The following is a 19,578-nucleotide window of genomic DNA, read 5'->3' on the forward strand; positions in this document are numbered from 1 at the left end:
TTTAATTCACAATGATAAATTTTAAAACAAGGATCTACACACAAATCCACATTACAGTCTCTACATTCATATTTAGATTCATGTCTTTTATCGTTTGCAGTACAAACGACGCACCTTTTACTTCGGTTTTTTCCTGCCGATTTATAAACCGAAAGAAAAGGTCTTTCTGTTTGTCTTAGTGGATGATTATTGCCTGTTAGATTTTAACGACTTTTGTTTTGGTGATATTTTCCCAATATTTCCCTAATTAATTGTAACTGAAATTTTGCCATGGATATAGGTTCTTTTCTCTTGTGCTTGTAAAGGCAATAAGCATTCCACACGCAAATGTCCAACAAATGAAAGAAAAATTTGCGATACCATTTGAAGGATTTGCGGGTGAAATTCACCGTGCTGATAACCATATCCGCTTTATCCACACTTCACCCATTGAATTATTATAGTCCAATACGCTTACTGGTTTTTGTATTACTTTTTTTCTCTGTGCCTGGTTATCGTTGTAAATTCTTGCGTATGCATAGTAGACAACATGTATACATCTTTTTTATCCATCCACTTTGTTACTAATAAATTATTGGATGATCGAAATGTTGCCTCTCCTCTTTTTAGCTCTTCATCAATTTTTGGCATTCCTTTTCTCCTTTTTTTTAACCGTTTCGCACGCATTTGTGCAATTATTATGTAGAAAATTAAATAAAGCTGGACTTGAATACCGATTGTTCACATAAAGTGTATGGCCCTTTCCCAGGGAACGGCTTCATAGCGTTTCAACTATTGTTCCAGATATTCCAATATCCTTATTTTCACTATGCAACATAGTAGATGATCCAGTATAAACAATTAAGTCTGTACTCCAGTACTCTACTAATGCTAACTTTTTATTGCGTGTCATTAAAAATGTCGTAGCAAAAAAACAGTATAGTTCGACTAGTACTGTTCCTTCTGAATTGTTTATGATATTATTATTTTTTCGAGACCAATATTGATTTGTTTCTCTTGCAATCAGTTCTACGAGTTCTTCAGAGATGAAAAGTTGAAAATAGTCTAAAATTTTGACTGATCTACTAATATGTTTTTAAATTCCTGAATTATCTGTCATAAACTCATGTATTTTAGGGACAAATTTTTTTAACGTCCATATTTCACAGTGACTGTCATTTGCTTCAATCTTCTCTGCTTCTGATTCAGAAGTACTACATATAGTTCTTTTTTTTTGTGCAGTGTAACATTATTTTTATTTTTATTATGTAAATCGTTTTCTGAATCAATCAATTCGTTAGAGAATAGAGTCCTTTTCGACCTTCGCCCTAACATTCTGACAGATTATGTAAAAGAAAAATTTTATAAAACAAACTAAACAAAGCTCAAAATAAAATCTTCAAATTAATGTAAGGCTTCAAGGAAGATTTCTTGTTATTCATTGTTTATTTTTTTTCTGTATTTGATGCAATTCATTATTTCATAATTTTTTCAAACCAATTCTCCACTCTACCCCCTACACTATTCTCTATTACTATATACAACTTTTATACTATTTAAAATGTTTGATTCATTCGCGCGCAATCACATGACTACATAAGTTCCTGTCCCCCACAATTCTTTGGCGCGTCCCTCTTACAGGGTCCCTACCACCGACAGCTTGAGAGAGACTGAAGCGAGTTTTATAGTATTAAATTTTTTCCCCGATTGTTTCTAAGAAAGTCCATAGGGGAACTAAACAAAGATTCATTTTTTGGGTAAAAAAAATAAAAAACGAACCGAAGAATGATAAGTACTATCGATGAAAAAGACACAAAAAAAATAAAAGTATCATAAAAATGAAAGTATCATCATTGATACAAGTAAACAAAAATATCATCAAGGTATTCAAGAATGTTCAGTATCAAATCCTTTGTAGACGAGAAACTTTATATTTAGTTATTTTTCTTTATATTCAATTTCTATTGAAATGCACTGTCGGACCTAGTTGAACAAAACCCTACGACAAACCTATGACATAAATATAATAGAATACGATAGATAGTAGGTTTAAAGTATCGTTTACTTAAAAAATTCCGGAGGACCATAAATAAAAAAAAATAAAAAATTTTGAGGACAATAAATTCCTAAATCAACACAACGATCATCGAAACATATTCGGTGCGACGAACACTTTTGTACAGTGTCAGGTCGTAAAGGCGAGTCATCGAGTAGAGGGAGGCCGCCTAGATCCGGCGCTCGTACACACAGGTCGTCGAGTGGAGGCCGTCTAATTCCGGCGCTCGTAACGAAAGGGTTAAAAATAAGATTGGACAAATTCAACAATTTTCAACGAACTTGTATCTCTATAGAGGATACGATTGGTTTATGGATCTGACGTACATAACATAACCAAAAAAAGTTAGACAGGAAAATATTTACTGCTATTTTTTAAGTGATATAAAATGTCATTTAGTTCAGATAATTTGATGAATCAATTCGTTTGAAATGAACCATCCTGCAAATGACAAAAGATATAATGATAGCTCACCTAGAAAATCCCGTGGCACCTCTTCTATATATAGGATTTATTTTTAGGTTGGAGCTAGCCATAATTCGTATCAAGAATCTGTTTCAACGTTGAATTTCTAGGAGGTTTGTTACAAATACGATTATGCTATACCTCCATATAAACAATTTATTTTATCTTTTGTTAATTAGTCGTGTTTTTTTATAGAAATACCATATATTTGATAATTAAACTTGATATAATTTTACAAGATTTTACGTTGAAAAAAGAAATAAAAATTGTAGAATTATACATCATACATTTTCATAAATATTTATATTTATGTTTATAGTCGATTAGATTCGATTTAAGAAAAAAATACTATTAGATAATTTGTCTTGTGGTACAAGTAAATAAAATTATAGTTAGCAACGAAATGCATTATAATACATTTATTTATCATTTTAGGAACAAAAATGGCAAATGACTTAATTCTTCGGGGCAAAGACAAACTCCAAGAAATTAGTATGAAGTTAGAACAAAGTCATCTGGCTTACCTACAAACCGATGATAGTCCATTAAAATTAGACCAACGTCGTAAGCTAGAAGGTATAAATGTAATCAAACAAATCTTATATTTCAGATCATATTGTACAATGACAGAAAATGCGTTCTTTTAATTTTTTTAATCATAGATATTTTCATTATGATTTCAGGATTTATCAAGGAATACCTCTACCTTGTTCCTAATGAAAATAAATACATGTTTCATGAAACGGCTGATATTTTACGCAGATCTGCTGCTACATTGCAAGATTTTAGTGGTTATAGAGCTGCCACTGCTTGGAGTGCAATTTCTTTATACGCTGCAAATCTCGTTGCACAACCTTGGAGGAAAGAGTACAGAACGTTAAGGGTCAGTATATCATTTTTTCTTTTTTTTTTTATAGCGTTCTTGTATTTTCTTCTTGTTAAATAAATTTATTTCAATTTTTAGACCTATAGTGGATTCTACAAACATGAAGTACAAGCTAATTTAATAGGAGGAGAATTGATGTTTGAACAAATGGGATATAAGCATGCAGCCAGGGAAGTGCTCGTTTTAGAAGGTCCGATAGATCCAGACAAAGTGACTAACGTTAGTAGAGATGCGATAGTGGCTTTTGTAGAATGTCAGGTATTATTTTTATAATATCACTGTATAACACACACACATATGAGATGTATGTATTTATTATTGTCACATTATGTCAACTCGTAATTATAATTGCTATTTAGAAATTCAAACTTACTTGCAGATCTTAAAACAGATATGGGAATGTGTCTCGAAAAATTATACCGTTTCTTGGCTCGAAGTTTTAGAATTTCGTGAGAATCACGTTGGAACTCCTGAACAAGCTATCAGAGCTTTGAATCAATGTTTTCTTGAAAAAATGCACCAAAGTCGTATAAAAATTGATGCATATAGAAACTATCATTATCCGCAACTTGCAACCGTGAATGCTATACCACCAGCTATTAATTATCATATGCCATCCAACACTTACAGTATACCACCATATCCTTCAGATTATAGATGCATTAATGATACAAATATGACACCTAAAAATTACCATTATTTTAATTTAATGGATCATGGGATGGTAAATCGTTATGGTACATACGGATGTATGCCAGTAGGAAATAAGTGTAGTAGTATTCATAATACTTCCTATTATCCTACAGTACCAGCATATGCAACAAAAATACCAGCGGATAGGCTAGTAGAACTTAATATGCCACTTCCAGTCGTGAATTATGATAAAACATGTAAAAAACCATCGCAAAGAACTTTTGATATGGACGAATTGGATTTTCATAAAAGACAACCTATCGATTCGGATTACGATTATGCTAAAGTTGATAAAAAATGTATAAAACCATATTCGAACATAGAGAAAAACACACACGAAAATTGGGACTTTGTTTATAAAAATTTAGAAAGTCAGGGATATTCGAAGGATCTTGGTGATAGAGAAGATATTTTAAACAAAACAGAGACAGATTTACGATTTTCTAAACAAAAGCCATTAAGGTCTTCTGAAAACGAAGAAAAGTATAATATTTATCGATTGGAGAAAAAGAAGACTGGAAGAGGAGATGCAAAGGATATTAATAATCACATTACTAATGGACGAAAGCACCATCAAGATACATTATCGATTAAAAAGAAATCCTCTTCTTTTGATTTATCCGATTCAAATAGATATCACATCGATGTTACCACAGAGAATCCATCGTATTTATATGGTACAGTGAAAAAACACGATAGTCAGATCGTACCGATGCAACGATCGCATCATTCGTCTGAACAAATTTCAAGGATTGCTAATTCAATAAATCATTTGGAATTGTCAGAATCCAAAAAGGAATCTAATAGTAAAGATCAAAATAAATGGAATTGTGCTACTTGCACATTCTTAAATTCACCCGAAAAAGAAATTTGTGAAATGTGTATGAAATCAAAATTTAAAGGAAACGAAGATAAACCGTTGGCAAGCGGCGGTAAGGAATGCCCAAAGTGTACATTAGTAAACGAGAAAAATGTTTCCGTCTGTGATGTTTGCGGTGAAAGTTTGAAAGATTCTCCAACTTATATATAAAAATATTCTCTCTTTGTAAAAAGGTAACGTTTTATTTCTCAATATGATTTTCGCATGAAAAAAAGTTTATATTGTCCTTGCAAAAAAAGAATTGATTAAGTTATATTTAAATTAAAACAAATATGTTTTAAGGCGTATGCGTAGAGTCCAGTTACAATGTAAGGACCTTTAGAAAGTATTGTTATATAAAAGTCAAAGAGTGCATTAATATATGCGCTATTAATATATATATACCACACGGGGTGTTAGAGGTTTTTTCGTACAAACGATATATTTTGAAAAACCTTGTATATATTACACTTAAATAATTAAGTTTGAGAAGTAGGACAAATATGAAGTTATTTACCTTAATGTTTCATGTGCAAATAGGCTTGTGATATCAATATATTAGTATTATACTGATGCAGTGGCCTATGAAATATCTAATATGATTGATACAAATGGAAAATATAAATGAACTATAATATTACACAAAATTATGCAAAAATTAATTTCATATTAAATTTTGAAAGAGCATATTTATCATATTACTCTGTTTTATTTATTTAATAAAAGGTATCATATAGTATCTTATATAAAAATATTAATATTAAATAGTAATTTCTTTATATACTTACATTAATTCATTTGAAGCTTCTATTAGTTAATGTGTATAACTTGGTAGTATTATTAATAATTATGGAATGTAGTTATTTTTCATACATGCCATATAACATCACGTAATAACCTATCAAATAATTTATTGCACAATAATTGGAGTAAAACTCCTTGTTACGTAGCGATGAAGACTATTGAAGATGAATTGCCTTGATTATACAAGAATCTAAAAATGTAACCACTGTTATCTTAAAGAATGCCAAATAGATAAATATCTGATTATTTTATTAAAATAACATTACGATTAAAAACATAACAGGAAAACTTATTAAAAAATAGTTTATATACTGTTGGAAACAATTATTTAATACATTAATTTTTTACTCAAAAAAATGATACGGTATTGAAAATCGTTAAGATATATTATTTATTTATATTATTATCTCTAAGATAAAAATATAATAAATCTGTTAAATAACATTGTTTAATGGTAGAAACTATTTAAGAAACCCTCAAAAACAAGCCTATCATATTACAATTATCAAATTATTAGATAGTACTTTCAACAATTCAAAATTTGAATTAAAAATTTGAAAAATATATTGAGTGGTTAAACAAGGCCTAGTACAAGAAATATTTAAGATTTTTCAATTATTATTTTGAAGCAGAAATTTTTGAAGAATATATTTTATAGTATGATAAGATGAAAAAACAAGAAACCAACAATGAAAAATTATAAAATATTAGAGACTTGGATACTGCATACCTATAATTTTCTTTAATAATTTATTTTGTCCTTGATATAATATTTGGTTTAATGTTGCAATGATGTTTTTATATATAAGTTGTTTAATTTATTTAATATTGTCGCAATATAATAAAGTAGAAAAGAATTTCTTTTAACAATTTGTTGTTTTGCTTGAAAATACTTACTTACAAAATTTCAAGCTTAAATAATGTATAATAAAATAACATATATTACGTTATAATGCATATTCAAACATTCCTCAGTTACCTAATTTATTTGAACTTAATTCTATTTATTTATATGCATATTTATGTTGACTTATTAAAAATTATATTTGTTGTTTTCTTTAAAGACGATTATATGTGACTTTTAGGATTTAAAAATATTCATGTCTACCATAAATTTATTTGTAAAATATCATTGAAATGAACAAACAGAGGAAAAGAACATTTTATCTTGTAGTAATCATTTTGTTAATTTTTTAGCTTAGAGAGGTTCGTGAAAATATTGCTTACAATTAAATGTTATTTTATTAGAGAAATAAGACTTTATATTTAGGAAAATATGTATATTTTAATTTTTATTTTAATTTGCATAGTACAGGTGCTTAATAAGATACAAAGTTTTGGAAATTTTTTAGATTTAGTAATTGACAAATAACATAAATATAGACACAATTAAGGTTTGATATATGTTTAAAAAAACAAAACTGATGAGACTTTGAAAAGGATAGTCATGAGTTTTATTAGAATATTGCCACGTATTCGCATGAAACACATTTTTCTTAAAATTGCTTCTGTCTACATTTCAGAAATTAGAAAAATATAAATGTATATTTAATATATCGATCGACTATTCTAATATCTGAGAGGACTGATAATATTTTTTCATTAATGATGTATTTAGGTAGGGAGATAAGTATAGCACAAAAAATATAATATTAAATATACAATAAATAAATGTAATGATGATGATTACATTACAATAATTGTGCTTACATAACATGCAATTAATTTTTTAATAATGTTATCCACATTGTAAACAAATAATAAATTACGTTTTGTATACATTGCAAGAAGTATATTTTGATGATTGTTTCTTTTATACATATATATATAATATTTAAATACTATTTAAAATGTTACTTTATTGTGAAAACGAATTCATTGAATAGAATTCTCTGTTACTTTTATAAAATGAGATTACGTACTATGTAAGATTATTATATCTGCGTTAAATTATATTTATAAACATGCAAATGTACAAGCACTTTTTAATTAGATAATGTAATGAATTATTCTTTTTTCTCCTTAATAACTTTGTCTAAAGATTTCATAGCAGCTTGATGAATTTTGTTATCTAATTTATCTGTAATTATGAATTCACGATAAAATAGTTGATCTTTATTTCAACTGTTAGGAAATAATAAATTACTTACAAATCTTATGTTTTCCTTGTATAGGGAATTTAATAGGAAGAGTATACGAATTTTCGCATATAAAAACATAAGGGCTTTCACTTTCTCCTTCGGGATACATTTCTCTGTATTGTTCTTGAGACAAAACATCAACAATTGTTACACAGCCCAATAAAGTACTAGTAGAATAGTTTTCCGGAAATTTAATTTTCTCTAAAAAAATATAAAATAAATAATATTGAATAGAAATTTTTCTAAATAATTTATTACTTACCATTTTTTAAAATACGATAGAAATGTTCTATTTCTGAAATATCTCCTGCAGTAGGTGTTTTAGCAGTCGACGCTATCCATAATCTTCCTCTATGAGAAGAATACCAAGTTCGACCTTCGTGACTAATTAATTAATTAATAAAAATCATAATAACATTATTATGATTTTATAATGGAATTATATATTTTTAAACTATGCTCACAGTTTTATTCCTGCAACCAGTAGCGAAGCATACGGCTGATGCATACTTAAACATAAGCCTTGATCCGTTAGTTCTAAATATTCTTTATCTTGAATTTTACTTTTTGCAATAATGTTTGATGTTTGTTTAACAGATCGCATCGTTTCTTGTTTAATATACTACATAAAGGACAAGAAACTTTCAAAATATCTCTGATTATTTTGTCAAATAATATGATAAATAATTTAACTGTGTATTTACCGTTAGGCTGTCGAAATTTATATTTGGAGAAATATTGCTATTTATTGACTCAGTATCTAACGTCAATTCATATAGATCGTCTAATTCATTATTCTCCTCTTGACCTACGAATACTTCTCTACCAATAAAATCTAAAGTTACTTTTCTACTCAAACGAGATGCATGTTTTTGAGCACTTATTTCTTCTTCGCGCTTTCGAAATTTTTCTCGTTCTGCGGATGTAAGCCATGTACTATTTGTTTGAAAATAATCCGATTCATCGTCAATTACTTTTGTACGTCGTGCACTGTAACATAATATTTAACTATATCAATCTATACATAATATAAAAAGATGTTTTTTTATATTATTTATGGTCTGATAAACATTGCAGTTAAATATACCTATTGCGATCATATTCCAGTAGTTTATCGCGTTGTTTGATAGATTCTTCTAAGCCTTTATTGGGTTTTCGATCCATTAATTTATTATATAAATCATCTGCTTGCTTAGTATTACTAGAAAGTATAGCTTGTTGTTCGCGAGAACATACCAATGTTCCACAAAAAAAACATGGACCAGATCCTTCTTGATAACAAACTATTCTACCGCAATTATTGCAATTATTTATCAGAGAATGCTTTTTTGCTTCACAGTCACATTTGTGTCTACCTGACGCACGCATAGCAACAATTTATAAATTCAATATTATTACTAAAGTATTCAAAATCGTTACGCATACGTGCAAAACATTATTCATTGAATTATATACCATAAAAAACGTACCTTTTAATAAAACAGTTTCTCTATCGCGTCCTTCTTGCGAATACAAATTCACAAATTTTGGCTTCTTTTTTTCTATTTTTTCTATTTTATCGATTTTCATTTCTTGTACCTAAAACGACAATACAACAAAAATTTTTAATCATAAATATTTCAAACCATTAAAAAATATAATTCAATTTTATTTTCATTATGATAAATATTTAAAAGTTCACTGTAGGTATATACCTGTATATTTTCTTTGCCTTTTGTTTTATTTTTTTCTTGTCATTTTGCTTTTTCTTACAATCATCATTATTGTCATTCGTTTTTTTATATCCAGCTGGATCATTGCATGAAGCTATAATACATACATTTTTTTTATATTTTATTGAACAAAATGATTGCATTATTTAATGAAATATATGTGTATTATTACATTAACTAACCTTGTCTTTTTTTCAATTCAGCTATAAATTGTTTATGTTTAGGATTTTTCAAATCCAACAGAGTTGTAAGATATTCATCTAAATCTCTTTCATTTCTTATTTTTATAATAAATCTAAATTAAAAAGAAATCATTTGAAACACGTGTTCCAATACAAGAAAAACAAAACGTATCTAATATATTATAAATATAATATATAAAATGATTCTTACTGTATTAATTCTTCTGGTACTGGGAAATCCAGCAAACCAGATAAACTTTCGTATATCCATTCTTCCATTATCATATAATTGTTAACTTGTTTAACATAAATAATTTAAAATAATTAAAATATATATAAATATAGGTAAATAAGAATTGTCATTCAACGGTACTTGTTACAGCATGGGTGATTTCAGCTCAGAGATACGGACAAAAAATGAAGTAAAAATGTATTAGGATACCCCTTTTCTCAATTTATCGTTTGATATTTAAGTATGTTATGGAGGGTAGAGGTAAGAAGTAACATCTCTGTATATGAAAAGTGTCTGTCGAAATGCATTCAATTAGGGTGGCACCACAGTACGTAGAGGGATTTACGCCCATTTGGACCAGTGCTGTCAGATCGTGGGTAAATCTTACCCTCTCCCTGTGCCACTGGGATTGCACACAATGAAAGTTTTCCATGTCCGTGTGTTTGGGATGTCGAGGAAAGCCGAGTGTAACTGAAGTTGGCGGGCACGCCGGAGTGGCACACTATGAAAGCGACTCGTGTCGTCCGAACACATGGACACGAGTCGCTTTCATAGTGTGCCACTTCGTGGCCAACCGCCAACTTCGGTTACACTCGGCTTTCCTCGACATCCCAAACACACGGACATGGAAAACTTTCATTGTGTACAATTCCAGTGGCACAGAGAGAGGTAAGATTTACCCACGATCTGACAGCACTGATTTGGACAACTTTTCACAACACAAATTTTACTCATAACTGTTTTGTTATTCACATACTTTTTCATAAAATTAAATGATAAAAAATCAATAAACGTACTAGTTTGTGTACGTATAGTTGTTTAAAAACTTATGTATGGAGGGTAGAGATAAGGAGTAAAATCACTTATGGGAGAAAATGTAAAAAAGTGTCCTGCGTTCAGTGATCCCAGAGACTTTAGTTTGTCTGATCGACACAGGGCCGTAAAATTATCGTACACATAGACAAATTATCGTACGCACAGGGAAAAATTTGGAATTTTAGGAATTTTGGATTTGACACTTCTGATTTAAACATTTGCAGAATTTTTTACATTTTTAAATCTGCAAAAAGAGTAAAAATACCAACTTTTGCAAACTTAATGACCTGCTTTTTTTTTCTTTTTTTTTTTAGGTCCTCAGGTCCTTTTTCGTCCTTTTCTTTTTCCTATTTTCTATCCTTCTAATTGTATTTTTCAAGGTTTTCCTGGCTTTTTTGGTTTTTTATTGGTTTCCGAGCTATTTTCAATTGTTACCTGGCTCTAGTCACCAAAAAATAGTCCAACTGTGTACGCTAGAGTACGCTGCAACCGACAACCGAATCGCGAAACAAAAAACAAAATCAACTTGTTGTCGTTAACAACTTCGATATTTACATATTGAATTATTGTTAATTACATCCAAGCTGAATTTTGGATCGCACAAGCCAAATTTTGGATCGTAGAAGGCTTCAAATTATGTGACGCGTACGATAATTATCGTACGAATGGGATCGCTGCCTGCGTTTTCTATAAATAATAGTTCAAAAACCTTCCAGAATAGCGCTAGTGAACGTAGTAGGTATGGTATGAATGTAGCAATTGTAAACGAATTGAAGTATGTCGAGTTATGTAATAATGTAGTAAATATAACCTTAAAGAATTATTATGAGAAAACGTGTAGCTAGAGTGATTTTATTTCGTAAACTGTGAATAGTACGTTTATTGATTTTTTATCATTTAATTTTATGAAAAAGTATGTGAATAACAAAACAGTTATGGGTAAAATTTGTGTTCCTTGTTTATGTCTCAATCCTACTCTAATAATATTTGGCGCTTCCATTAAAATTTACCGTGTAGGAACTGTGGTGCTACCCGAATTGAATGCATTTCGACGGACACTTTTCATATACATTCGTAGTTTTCTAATTACTAGGGACCCTGTAGGAGGGACGCGCCAAAGAATTTTGGGGGACAGGAACTTATATAGTCACGTGATTGCGCGCGAATGAATCAAACATTTTAAATAGTATAAAAGTTGTGTGGCGTCTCGCACCTGCTCGGTGCTGACACCCCATGGTTGACTATCCGTAGCTCCGATGTCTTGCACCAGGACGGTGCCGACATCTCGCGGCTGCCATCGCCAGGTTCGACAGACGTATCCAAAAACTACTAGAGGTGCGCGCGTCTAGCAGCGATACTTTCTGCCTCGGCTTTGTAACCAAACCATGATGTAGAGGCGGCCGATTGGTCAGAACTCGCGGCGTAATTGCACCTGGGAATCTGATTGGTCGGGCCTAGTGACGAACATCCCGGATCATCTCCTCGCTCCTCGGAGATCATCGATCCAACGGATTTCTCGATAGGAGTTCAATTTTATTCGCCAAGCTTATCAGTCGACTGCGCTTGCACGCTCTTCCGTATCAATTTATCGTTCTGTATCTCGTCGTGCGTGTGTATATAAATTCTGTATATAATTCTGTATATAAATTCTGTATATAAATTCTGTATATTGTGGAATAAAATTCGTTCCGAGAGATCGCAAATAAAAAAGGTGAAATCCCTTGTTGTGCCCGGCTTCCTCATTGGCTGTTACGGTGGTCAGTAACTAGCCATTCGGCCCGCGGACATTGGTTTTCCCACATTGGTGACCCCGACGTGATCTCCGGAACCAGTTCGACCACGTTTTTTTTTTCGCGCTTCTCTTCGCTCGCTCGGTTTCGCCTCTGGTCAGCCATCTTCTCTTGCCTGGTTTCATCCTGTTTAACGGCCATTTTCAAGTCGAGGTCTTGTCTTCGGCAGCCATTTTGTTTTTGGTCCCTTTCGCACCACGGTCGTAAGTACGCTCCTTGACTCGTTTTTCTTACTTCGTGTGTGCTTTTCTTTTCGAAAGATGCCGACCAGGCGAGCCGAAGCCGAGCAGCACGCTACCGGCGGCCAGCCGGATGCGGCTGCGGCGAGAAGTTCGCCCGCGCAAGACTTTGCTTGTCAACGAGTTCCAGTACTAGCTCCTGCACCGGTCACGGCGCCGACCGTTGCACCAGCCTTCACCACCGGGCTTTAAACTGATTGCACCGCTGTCTCAGTGCGCCCGCGTCGCCTCTTCGGTGAACGCTCAGCGTCGGCCGAGTCTACTTCCGACCGCCTGGTTCAACTGAGTCATCCGGCTGTTTTCCAGCCTTGGTCCAGCTTCTCCTTCTCGGACAGACTTCGGGCAACGGATGACTTTCGTCGTCCCAACACCTTCTCCACTCTGGTTCTTCAGGAGGCTTACTTCCGCATCCTGTCAACCGTCGAGAAACTCCAGAAGGCGCCCGACGCAGCCTCTCTGCAGCCGCGGAGATTGCCATCCTATCGCCATCGGTACCACTTCGTCTCGCCACCGACGTGTCCAGTTTGGCCGTCGTCGCTGCGTGGCTGCAGCTGGTCGACAAAGGAAACGGCGATCTGTTGGTTTCTTCTCCCAGACGCTGCCATCATCACAGGCTTGCTACGATACTTTCGTTCGGAGGCTCTTAGCCGTCTTCCGGGCTGTGCATCACTCCAGGCGAATCCGCAAGGGACATCCGTTCACAGGGTTGACGGATCATCGGTCGCTGATTCACGCAGCTCGCCAACCCGCGGATAAGGCCTCACCTCGACAGTAACGGCGACTCGCTTCTCTACTGCAATGTGACTTGTTCGTTTCAGTATGTCTTCGGTGCAGTTAGCCTCGTCGCCGACGCCCTCGCATGGACTATGAAGGAAGCGCCCGTCCCAGACCGGCCAGCGGCGACTTCAGTCTGCATCTCTGTCAGCCTACTTTCTGCTCTCGGTCGAGGACCGTCGCGGATGCACAAGCTCGCGACAACGAGCTCTCCATCGCTCGCAGTATCCACCTCCCTCAACATCCAACGCCTCATCCTTGGGGGAATCAAGGTGGCCTGCGATTTACACGGCGGTCGAGTCCGGCCTTACCTGCCTCGCTCTCTTCGCACCGCCGTCCTTGAGGCCACCCACGGACGCTTAGACACCGGCGTACCTGGGCTCTTTTTTCGACGATTTCACGACTGTCGCATCTCCTAGCTCGCAGCACCGGAGCGGTCGCTGCATACCTCGTCTCCAATTCTTACGGTATCGCAGTAGCGGTCCTTGCAGTATCGCAGTCTTCGCCTTCTCGGCCTCCGGCTGCATCCGGATCCCTGCCCGTAGTGCCAGCGGCGCCTGCTGCGACAGGACTCGTCGTCGTCTCATCGCCATCCTCTACAGCCTTCGCCACGCAGTCACTCTACGTCACCTCCGACTTTGAACCGCCTGACCAGGGACTTCGACTCAGCTTCTCCGCAAGTCTAATTCCGTCCGCCTTCGGCGTCCGGTCCAGAGGGGGGAGTACTGTGGCGTCTCGCACCTGCTCGGTGCTGACACCCCATGGTTGACTATCCGTAGCTCCGATGTCTTGCACCAGGACGGTGCCGACATCTCGCGGCTGCCATCGCCAGGTTCGACAGACGTATCCAAAAACTACTAGAGGTGCGCGCGTCTAGCAGCGATACTTTCTGCCTCGGCTTTGTAACCAAACCATGATGTAGAGGCGGCCGATTGGTCAGAACTCGCGGCGTAATTGCACCTGGGAATCTGATTGGTCGGGCCTAGTGACGAACATCCCGGATCATCTCCTCGCTCCTCGGAGATCATCGATCCAACGGATTTCTCGATAGGAGTTCAATTTTATTCGCCAAGCTTATCAGTCGACTGCGCTTGCACGCTCTTCCGTATCAATTTATCGTTCTGTATCTCGTCGTGCGTGTGTATATAAATTCTGTATATAATTCTGTATATAAATTCTGTATATAAATTCTGTATATTGTGGAATAAAATTCGTTCCGAGAGATCGCAAATAAAAAAGGTGAAATCCCTTGTTGTGCCCGGCTTCCTCATTGGCTGTTACGGTGGTCAGTAACTAGCCATTCGGCCCGCGGACATTGGTTTTCCCACAGTTGTATATAGTAATAGTGAATAGTGTAGGGGGTAGAGTGGAGAATTGGTTTGAAAAAATTATGAAATAATGAATTGCATCAAATACAGAAAAAAAATGAATCATATTTAATGATAATTAAAAAATTTATATTAAAATAAAATAGGTTACACAAAAAAATTATTATAAATTCAAAAAGAAAGATTCAATTAAGTTTGATTTGATAAAAGGCATTACAGTATTTTGAAATTTCAAAACAATTTGTAGGAATTTATACAATTTTGATAAATATAATTATTTACTATATATATTATATTATTATTATTAATAATAATAATAATAATAATAATAATAATAATAATAATAATAAGACAAATATATAAAACTATTAAAAAATAGATTTATTTTAACATATTTTTATTTCTCAATGTGGTACATGGTCATAGTTTTACTCGAACTGAGATTTGTTTGCTTAAAATTTTTTACATTTTTGCGATTATACCTACGCGATGCACTTCGCAATCTAAACAGAGAGTACCTATTAATGATTTGTAAGCTGGTATTCATACGTACTTTTTGTTGTAAATCTTTGATCTGCTTTTTAAATTAATTTCGGGACTTTGTATGTTTTGTTTTTAAAATCTTAATTGTTTTCAGACTTCTACTCAACAAAATTTTTAATTTTTTAATTGTATTAACCCAACTCTTGTGATCTCGACCTTCACCCGAATTAATTTGATCACAAATACTGTCAATTTCTTTAAACATGAGTCCATTACTTGTATCTTCAATACTTTCAGATGAAGCGTGTAACAATTTTTCATTAGTGTTACCTGCAAAATTAATGTAAAAAATACTATATTAGACAATATTACACTTCTAAATACTAATTTATACTGTTATATTTACATATTACATTTCTAAAATAACTTTACTATTGTAGCTAAAATTAGTGACTTACATGGTTGTTTTATTATGGCATGCTCTTCGAGTGTTACATTTAACAATAAGGTATCTAAAAAGATGAACGTTTATTTTTATTTTTTCGTTTATTAAAAATTAAAAATGTTTTGTAACTGTAATTTATTATCATACTTGTAACATCATTTGCTGGAGTTAATGGTGACGGATTGGATTCCACATAGCAAGCTGAATTATTTTCAATTACTGGACTAGCAGTGGAAACATTTTCTGATATTTTTGTTGTTGATATGCTTTTTGCATCTTGTTTGGACATAATTTCTTCTTGAGCTACGAACAATTGAAATAATTTGTAAATAAATTGTAATTGTAATTGAAACGTACTAAAAATAAAACTACTATTTACCTGGAATAATAGTTGCATTAGTAGAAGGAAGTACATTTGACAAATTAGAATTATTCTTTACGTTTCCCAGTACATTTCTTTTCAAAATACTTTGATTAAAAGATAATGTAATACCTGAAACAATATGCGTAGGTTAGAACTTAAATAGTGGCAACTATTTATTCACAACCGTTAAAAAAGAGTTACATGTTTGTATCTGTTACTGTTCTCCAAAGTAGTTACCAGCGTTGTGTAGAACCCAGTGATCCCAGAGACTTTAGGTAGAAAGTCTTCAAGTTTTTTTTTTTTTTTGTAGTCATCAAGTTCCCAAACCCTATCATGAAAACGATAAAAACAGTCGTCCGCTGGAAGATCGTGGTGGTGGTGGCGGTAAGGGTGGGGGTGCACCTTTCCAAAATTTGTTGACTAATAAAAAAAAAAAAAAAAAGGTCATATATACGCCATCATCAGGAAGGCGTAATATAACGTTAGCAGAAGTTATTCTATTGATGGTGCGAATGAAGCGGCTGCGCGTTGGATCGGAAGCGGTCCCTAAAATTTTCAGCCAATGGCAGATGAGCAATATGTATGGCGCGTCCCTCCTACAGGGTCTCTATGATCACATTGATCGTCATGCCGCCCTAGAGGCAGAAATAAGTATTAATTATTGCTTACGTTTTTAGGAGACGGATATTATTACAAATTGCCTATATCGTTCATTCTCTTGTTTCTAGCTCCGTCAGCGTCAGTATACTATAGACATCGTTTGTATATTTATTTATCTATATAAGTCACGTGTTAAACGTACTGTAACCTAAATAATTCTGTTTCGTAAATATTTATAAAAGAAATTATAAATGCTAATGCCTAATTATGAAAGTTTTCAAGAAATTTTGATTAATAGAGCATTTATTTGTGTGGATCGGTGCATGACCTATGAATAGAAAAATTAACCTTATCAAAGAATGTTTGTGCGATTACTAATAAAAGCTATAATAATAGTTTCATATTTATTATTAGATTAGAAATGGCTAAAGTAATAGCAAAAGAAGAAAATCATTTCAAGGATTCTTGGATGGTAAATGAGTTTTTTTAAGTTGTATAATAAAAATTTTTTGTAGATGCACTAAAGTTATATAATATGTTTTCAATTCGAGTAAATTATATTGATTTTTCATTGGTTTTAATTATTTTCATTTTTCAGATAAGACCTTGCGAAATATACTTAGATGAGTACAAAGAATGCAAACATTTGAGATCTCGTTTTCATCAATATTTCATACATGGTCATAAGATTGATTGTTCTTCGTGGCAAAAGGATTTTCACTATTGCAAAATATGGGAAGAAAATCAATCGAAGGAAGCATACGTATACGAATAATTTGATAACATGACTTGTCCTTTTTAAAGTTTAAATATTCGCGTTATTTACTAATTCAATTTAATAGCATATTAAAATCTATAGAAATTTATTTAATTTTAGGAAGCCCTAATAACAAGCGAAAATGAGCATAGAATGAATAGATTAAAAGGACACATAGGAAATAAGGTTTGGGAAAGAAGAAATAAACCACCGGAGGATTGGAATTCTCCTTTACCCGAGTGGATGGAAGAAAAATTTAAAGATTCTTATTTAGAAAAGATGAAGAACAAAGAAATACAAGAAAAAATAGAGTCGTTAAATAAATACTGCGTTATAATGTAATGTTTTCTTTTTTGTTGTCATACATTTACAAGTTGTTAATAATTTTTTATTGCAAGTGAAATTTGTGTTAAAATTAATTACTTTGATATAGAATACGAAGGACAAATGTAAAGTATATCGTTTTAGACGTTAATATATGTAGTTGAAAGAAGAAGGAAAGGGAGGAATTAAAAGGAACAACGTAAAGGAGAGGGAAATAAAAGAATAATAGATAGTCGTACGCGGAGTTGCAAACTCGTGTGAGCACGTGGGCGTGCGCGGAGTTGTGTCAGTCATGCGCGTCAAGGGATTTTTCTCATTCGGTTACACCAAATAATAGGACCAAATTATCAAGTTAGAAAGAGAAAGAGAGAGAGAGAGAGAGAGAATGCAAGCAATCGTAAAAAGACGACCACGACGACCCCCGGTGGAAAGCACGAACAACGCATAATGCGAGCAGCGGCGGTGCTTTCTCTTTCAACAATTTCAATTGATTGTATCATCATCGTAAAAGAGGATATTTGGAGATCCTTGTTCTCACACTTTCTTGCACGTTGCATGGAAAACTGGTCAAAACGCAATCATCGTTGGATAGAACGATAGACCGCATGGGGTGACCGAGTGATGTGTGCTCGCCATATTGAATGAATGACGCAATCTGTACACAAAACATTACGCGTGCATCTCGAAGAAAGCGATTTGGAGAAATGAATTGTTGTTGACACTCGTAGACGACTTTTCGTTCTTTGACGACGTAATCTTCCTTTACATTCCTCTCTCTCTCTCTTTCTGTTTCAGTCCATCCCCACTCTCGTTCCTTCTGCCACACTCTGTGTCATTCTCTATCCCGCGTCCTCTCATTATTTCGCTCGCTTGCATTAGTAAGAGACGTCACGCGTTGATAGCGTAACGATACGTGCTCGTAACCGAGCTTGTGTACTACGAAGATAGATCATTGAGGTGAATCATTCGTGTTTTTTTTTATTCTTCTTCTTTGTCAAGATACAAGTTTCTTTTTGTTTGATTCCTTGGGTGTAATCGTCGTCCTTCCTTCTCGCCGCCGCCGCGTCGTTCTAAGGGTACGTGCGCACGCGACCGCGCGCGCCTAATTTTCATATTGACAAAAAGATAAATACAAATAAAAAAAATGGCTGCGAAAAGTGCTACAGATTTAGTTGACTATCTCGGAGAATATAGACGATACTTCGAAGAGTTCATTCGAAAAATCAATCCGGAGGATCAACTGCCTATGAAGGTTAATGCATACAGTATTACGCAAACGGAACTCGTCGGGGAGATCATCTACTTGACGCTGCAGTACATTAAACAACCGTAAGTACATTATCTCATTATCTTTCTCATCTTTTTTCTCTTTTTCACTTTTTTTTGCCTTTAATCTTTCTATTAGGATAACAAATTCGCATTTCTTTATACTTTATCCTAAAAAGTTGGTATTTCATTTTCCCGCCATTTGTTAAAATTCAAATCGCAATTCGCCAATTGGCGCGAATTAATCTCGGCGACGCACGTTATCGCGGGAGTGTTCGTTCTTTCGCATTAATCTTTGAACGTGGGTTTTAATGACAAGAGAAAAAAAGAGAGAAAAAGAGAGGGTGAATGACTGAGTGAGAGTGAGAGTGAGAGTGAGAGTG

General features: G+C 33.9%; 5 protein-coding genes across 10 annotated transcripts in view; 3 read left to right on the forward strand and 2 right to left on the reverse strand.

Annotated features, from left to right (window-relative positions):
- Positions 1-2,327: 2,327 nt before the first annotated feature.
- Positions 2,328-7,535, forward strand: tamo (PUB and ZnF_RBZ domain-containing protein tamozhennic). Of its 2 annotated transcripts, none has more exons than XM_089175225.1 (5): positions 2,328-2,613; positions 2,936-3,076; positions 3,184-3,383; positions 3,465-3,605; positions 3,766-7,535. In XM_089175225.1, exons 2-5 carry the CDS (start codon positions 2,944-2,946, stop codon positions 5,107-5,109), a joined length of 1,818 nt encoding a protein of 605 aa, XP_089031351.1. In that variant the 5' UTR covers positions 2,328-2,613; positions 2,936-2,943; the 3' UTR covers positions 5,110-7,535. The 2 variants fall into 2 exon arrangements, with proteins under 2 accessions (XP_089031351.1, XP_015179595.1); XM_015324109.2 differs by having other exon boundaries at positions 2,333-2,613; positions 3,465-3,644.
- Positions 7,536-7,581: 46 nt separating this feature from the next.
- On the reverse strand, positions 7,582-12,022 carry LOC107068071 (activating signal cointegrator 1). The gene is given in 12 exon segments (XM_015324116.2): positions 7,582-7,822; positions 7,893-8,084; positions 8,146-8,267; positions 8,348-8,505; positions 8,588-8,873; positions 8,971-9,238; positions 9,353-9,461; positions 9,578-9,612; positions 9,615-9,689; positions 9,778-9,890; positions 9,989-10,073; positions 11,836-12,022. Coding segments are annotated over 12 exon segments (1,554 nt in total). The 5' UTR covers positions 11,873-12,022; the 3' UTR covers positions 7,582-7,748.
- A 3,314-nt stretch (positions 12,023-15,336) lies between these two features.
- Positions 15,337-16,726, reverse strand: LOC107068092 (uncharacterized). Of its 2 annotated transcripts, none has more exons than XM_015324158.2 (5): positions 16,486-16,726; positions 16,264-16,377; positions 16,032-16,187; positions 15,898-15,951; positions 15,337-15,769 (listed from the first exon to the last, which is right to left on the reverse strand). In XM_015324158.2, exons 3-5 carry the CDS (start codon positions 16,171-16,173, stop codon positions 15,543-15,545), a joined length of 423 nt encoding a protein of 140 aa, XP_015179644.2. In that variant the 5' UTR covers positions 16,174-16,187; positions 16,264-16,377; positions 16,486-16,726; the 3' UTR covers positions 15,337-15,542. The 2 variants fall into 2 exon arrangements, with proteins under 2 accessions (XP_015179644.2, XP_015179642.2); XM_015324156.2 differs by having other exon boundaries at positions 16,450-16,726.
- A 156-nt stretch (positions 16,727-16,882) lies between these two features.
- Positions 16,883-18,653, forward strand: LOC107068046 (synaptic plasticity regulator PANTS). Of its 4 annotated transcripts, XM_089175232.1 has the most exons (5): positions 16,883-16,899; positions 16,977-17,320; positions 17,447-17,611; positions 17,726-17,943; positions 18,074-18,653. In XM_089175232.1, exons 2-5 carry the CDS (start codon positions 17,270-17,272, stop codon positions 18,078-18,080), a joined length of 441 nt encoding a protein of 146 aa, XP_089031358.1. In that variant the 5' UTR covers positions 16,883-16,899; positions 16,977-17,269; the 3' UTR covers positions 18,081-18,653. The 4 variants fall into 4 exon arrangements, with proteins under 4 accessions (XP_089031358.1, XP_089031360.1, XP_089031357.1 ...); XM_089175234.1 differs by lacking the exon at positions 16,883-16,899 and having other exon boundaries at positions 16,930-17,320; positions 18,039-18,653; XM_089175231.1 differs by lacking the exon at positions 16,883-16,899 and having other exon boundaries at positions 16,932-17,320.
- Positions 18,654-18,797: 144 nt separating this feature from the next.
- Positions 18,798-19,578, forward strand: part of LOC107068054 (uncharacterized) — a 52,314-nt gene continuing 51,533 nt past the window's right edge. Inside the window, 1 exon segment of the mRNA XM_015324057.2 lies at positions 18,798-19,258. Within this exon segment, the coding sequence (XP_015179543.2) occupies positions 19,074-19,258 (185 nt within the window). The 5' untranslated portion in view covers positions 18,798-19,073.

Source organism: Polistes dominula, unplaced genomic scaffold, assembly GCF_049000335.1.
Source record: "Polistes dominula isolate Pdom_NZ unplaced genomic scaffold, Pdom_raw_medaka contig_82, whole genome shotgun sequence".
NCBI lineage: Eukaryota > Metazoa > Arthropoda > Insecta > Hymenoptera > Vespidae > Polistes > Polistes dominula.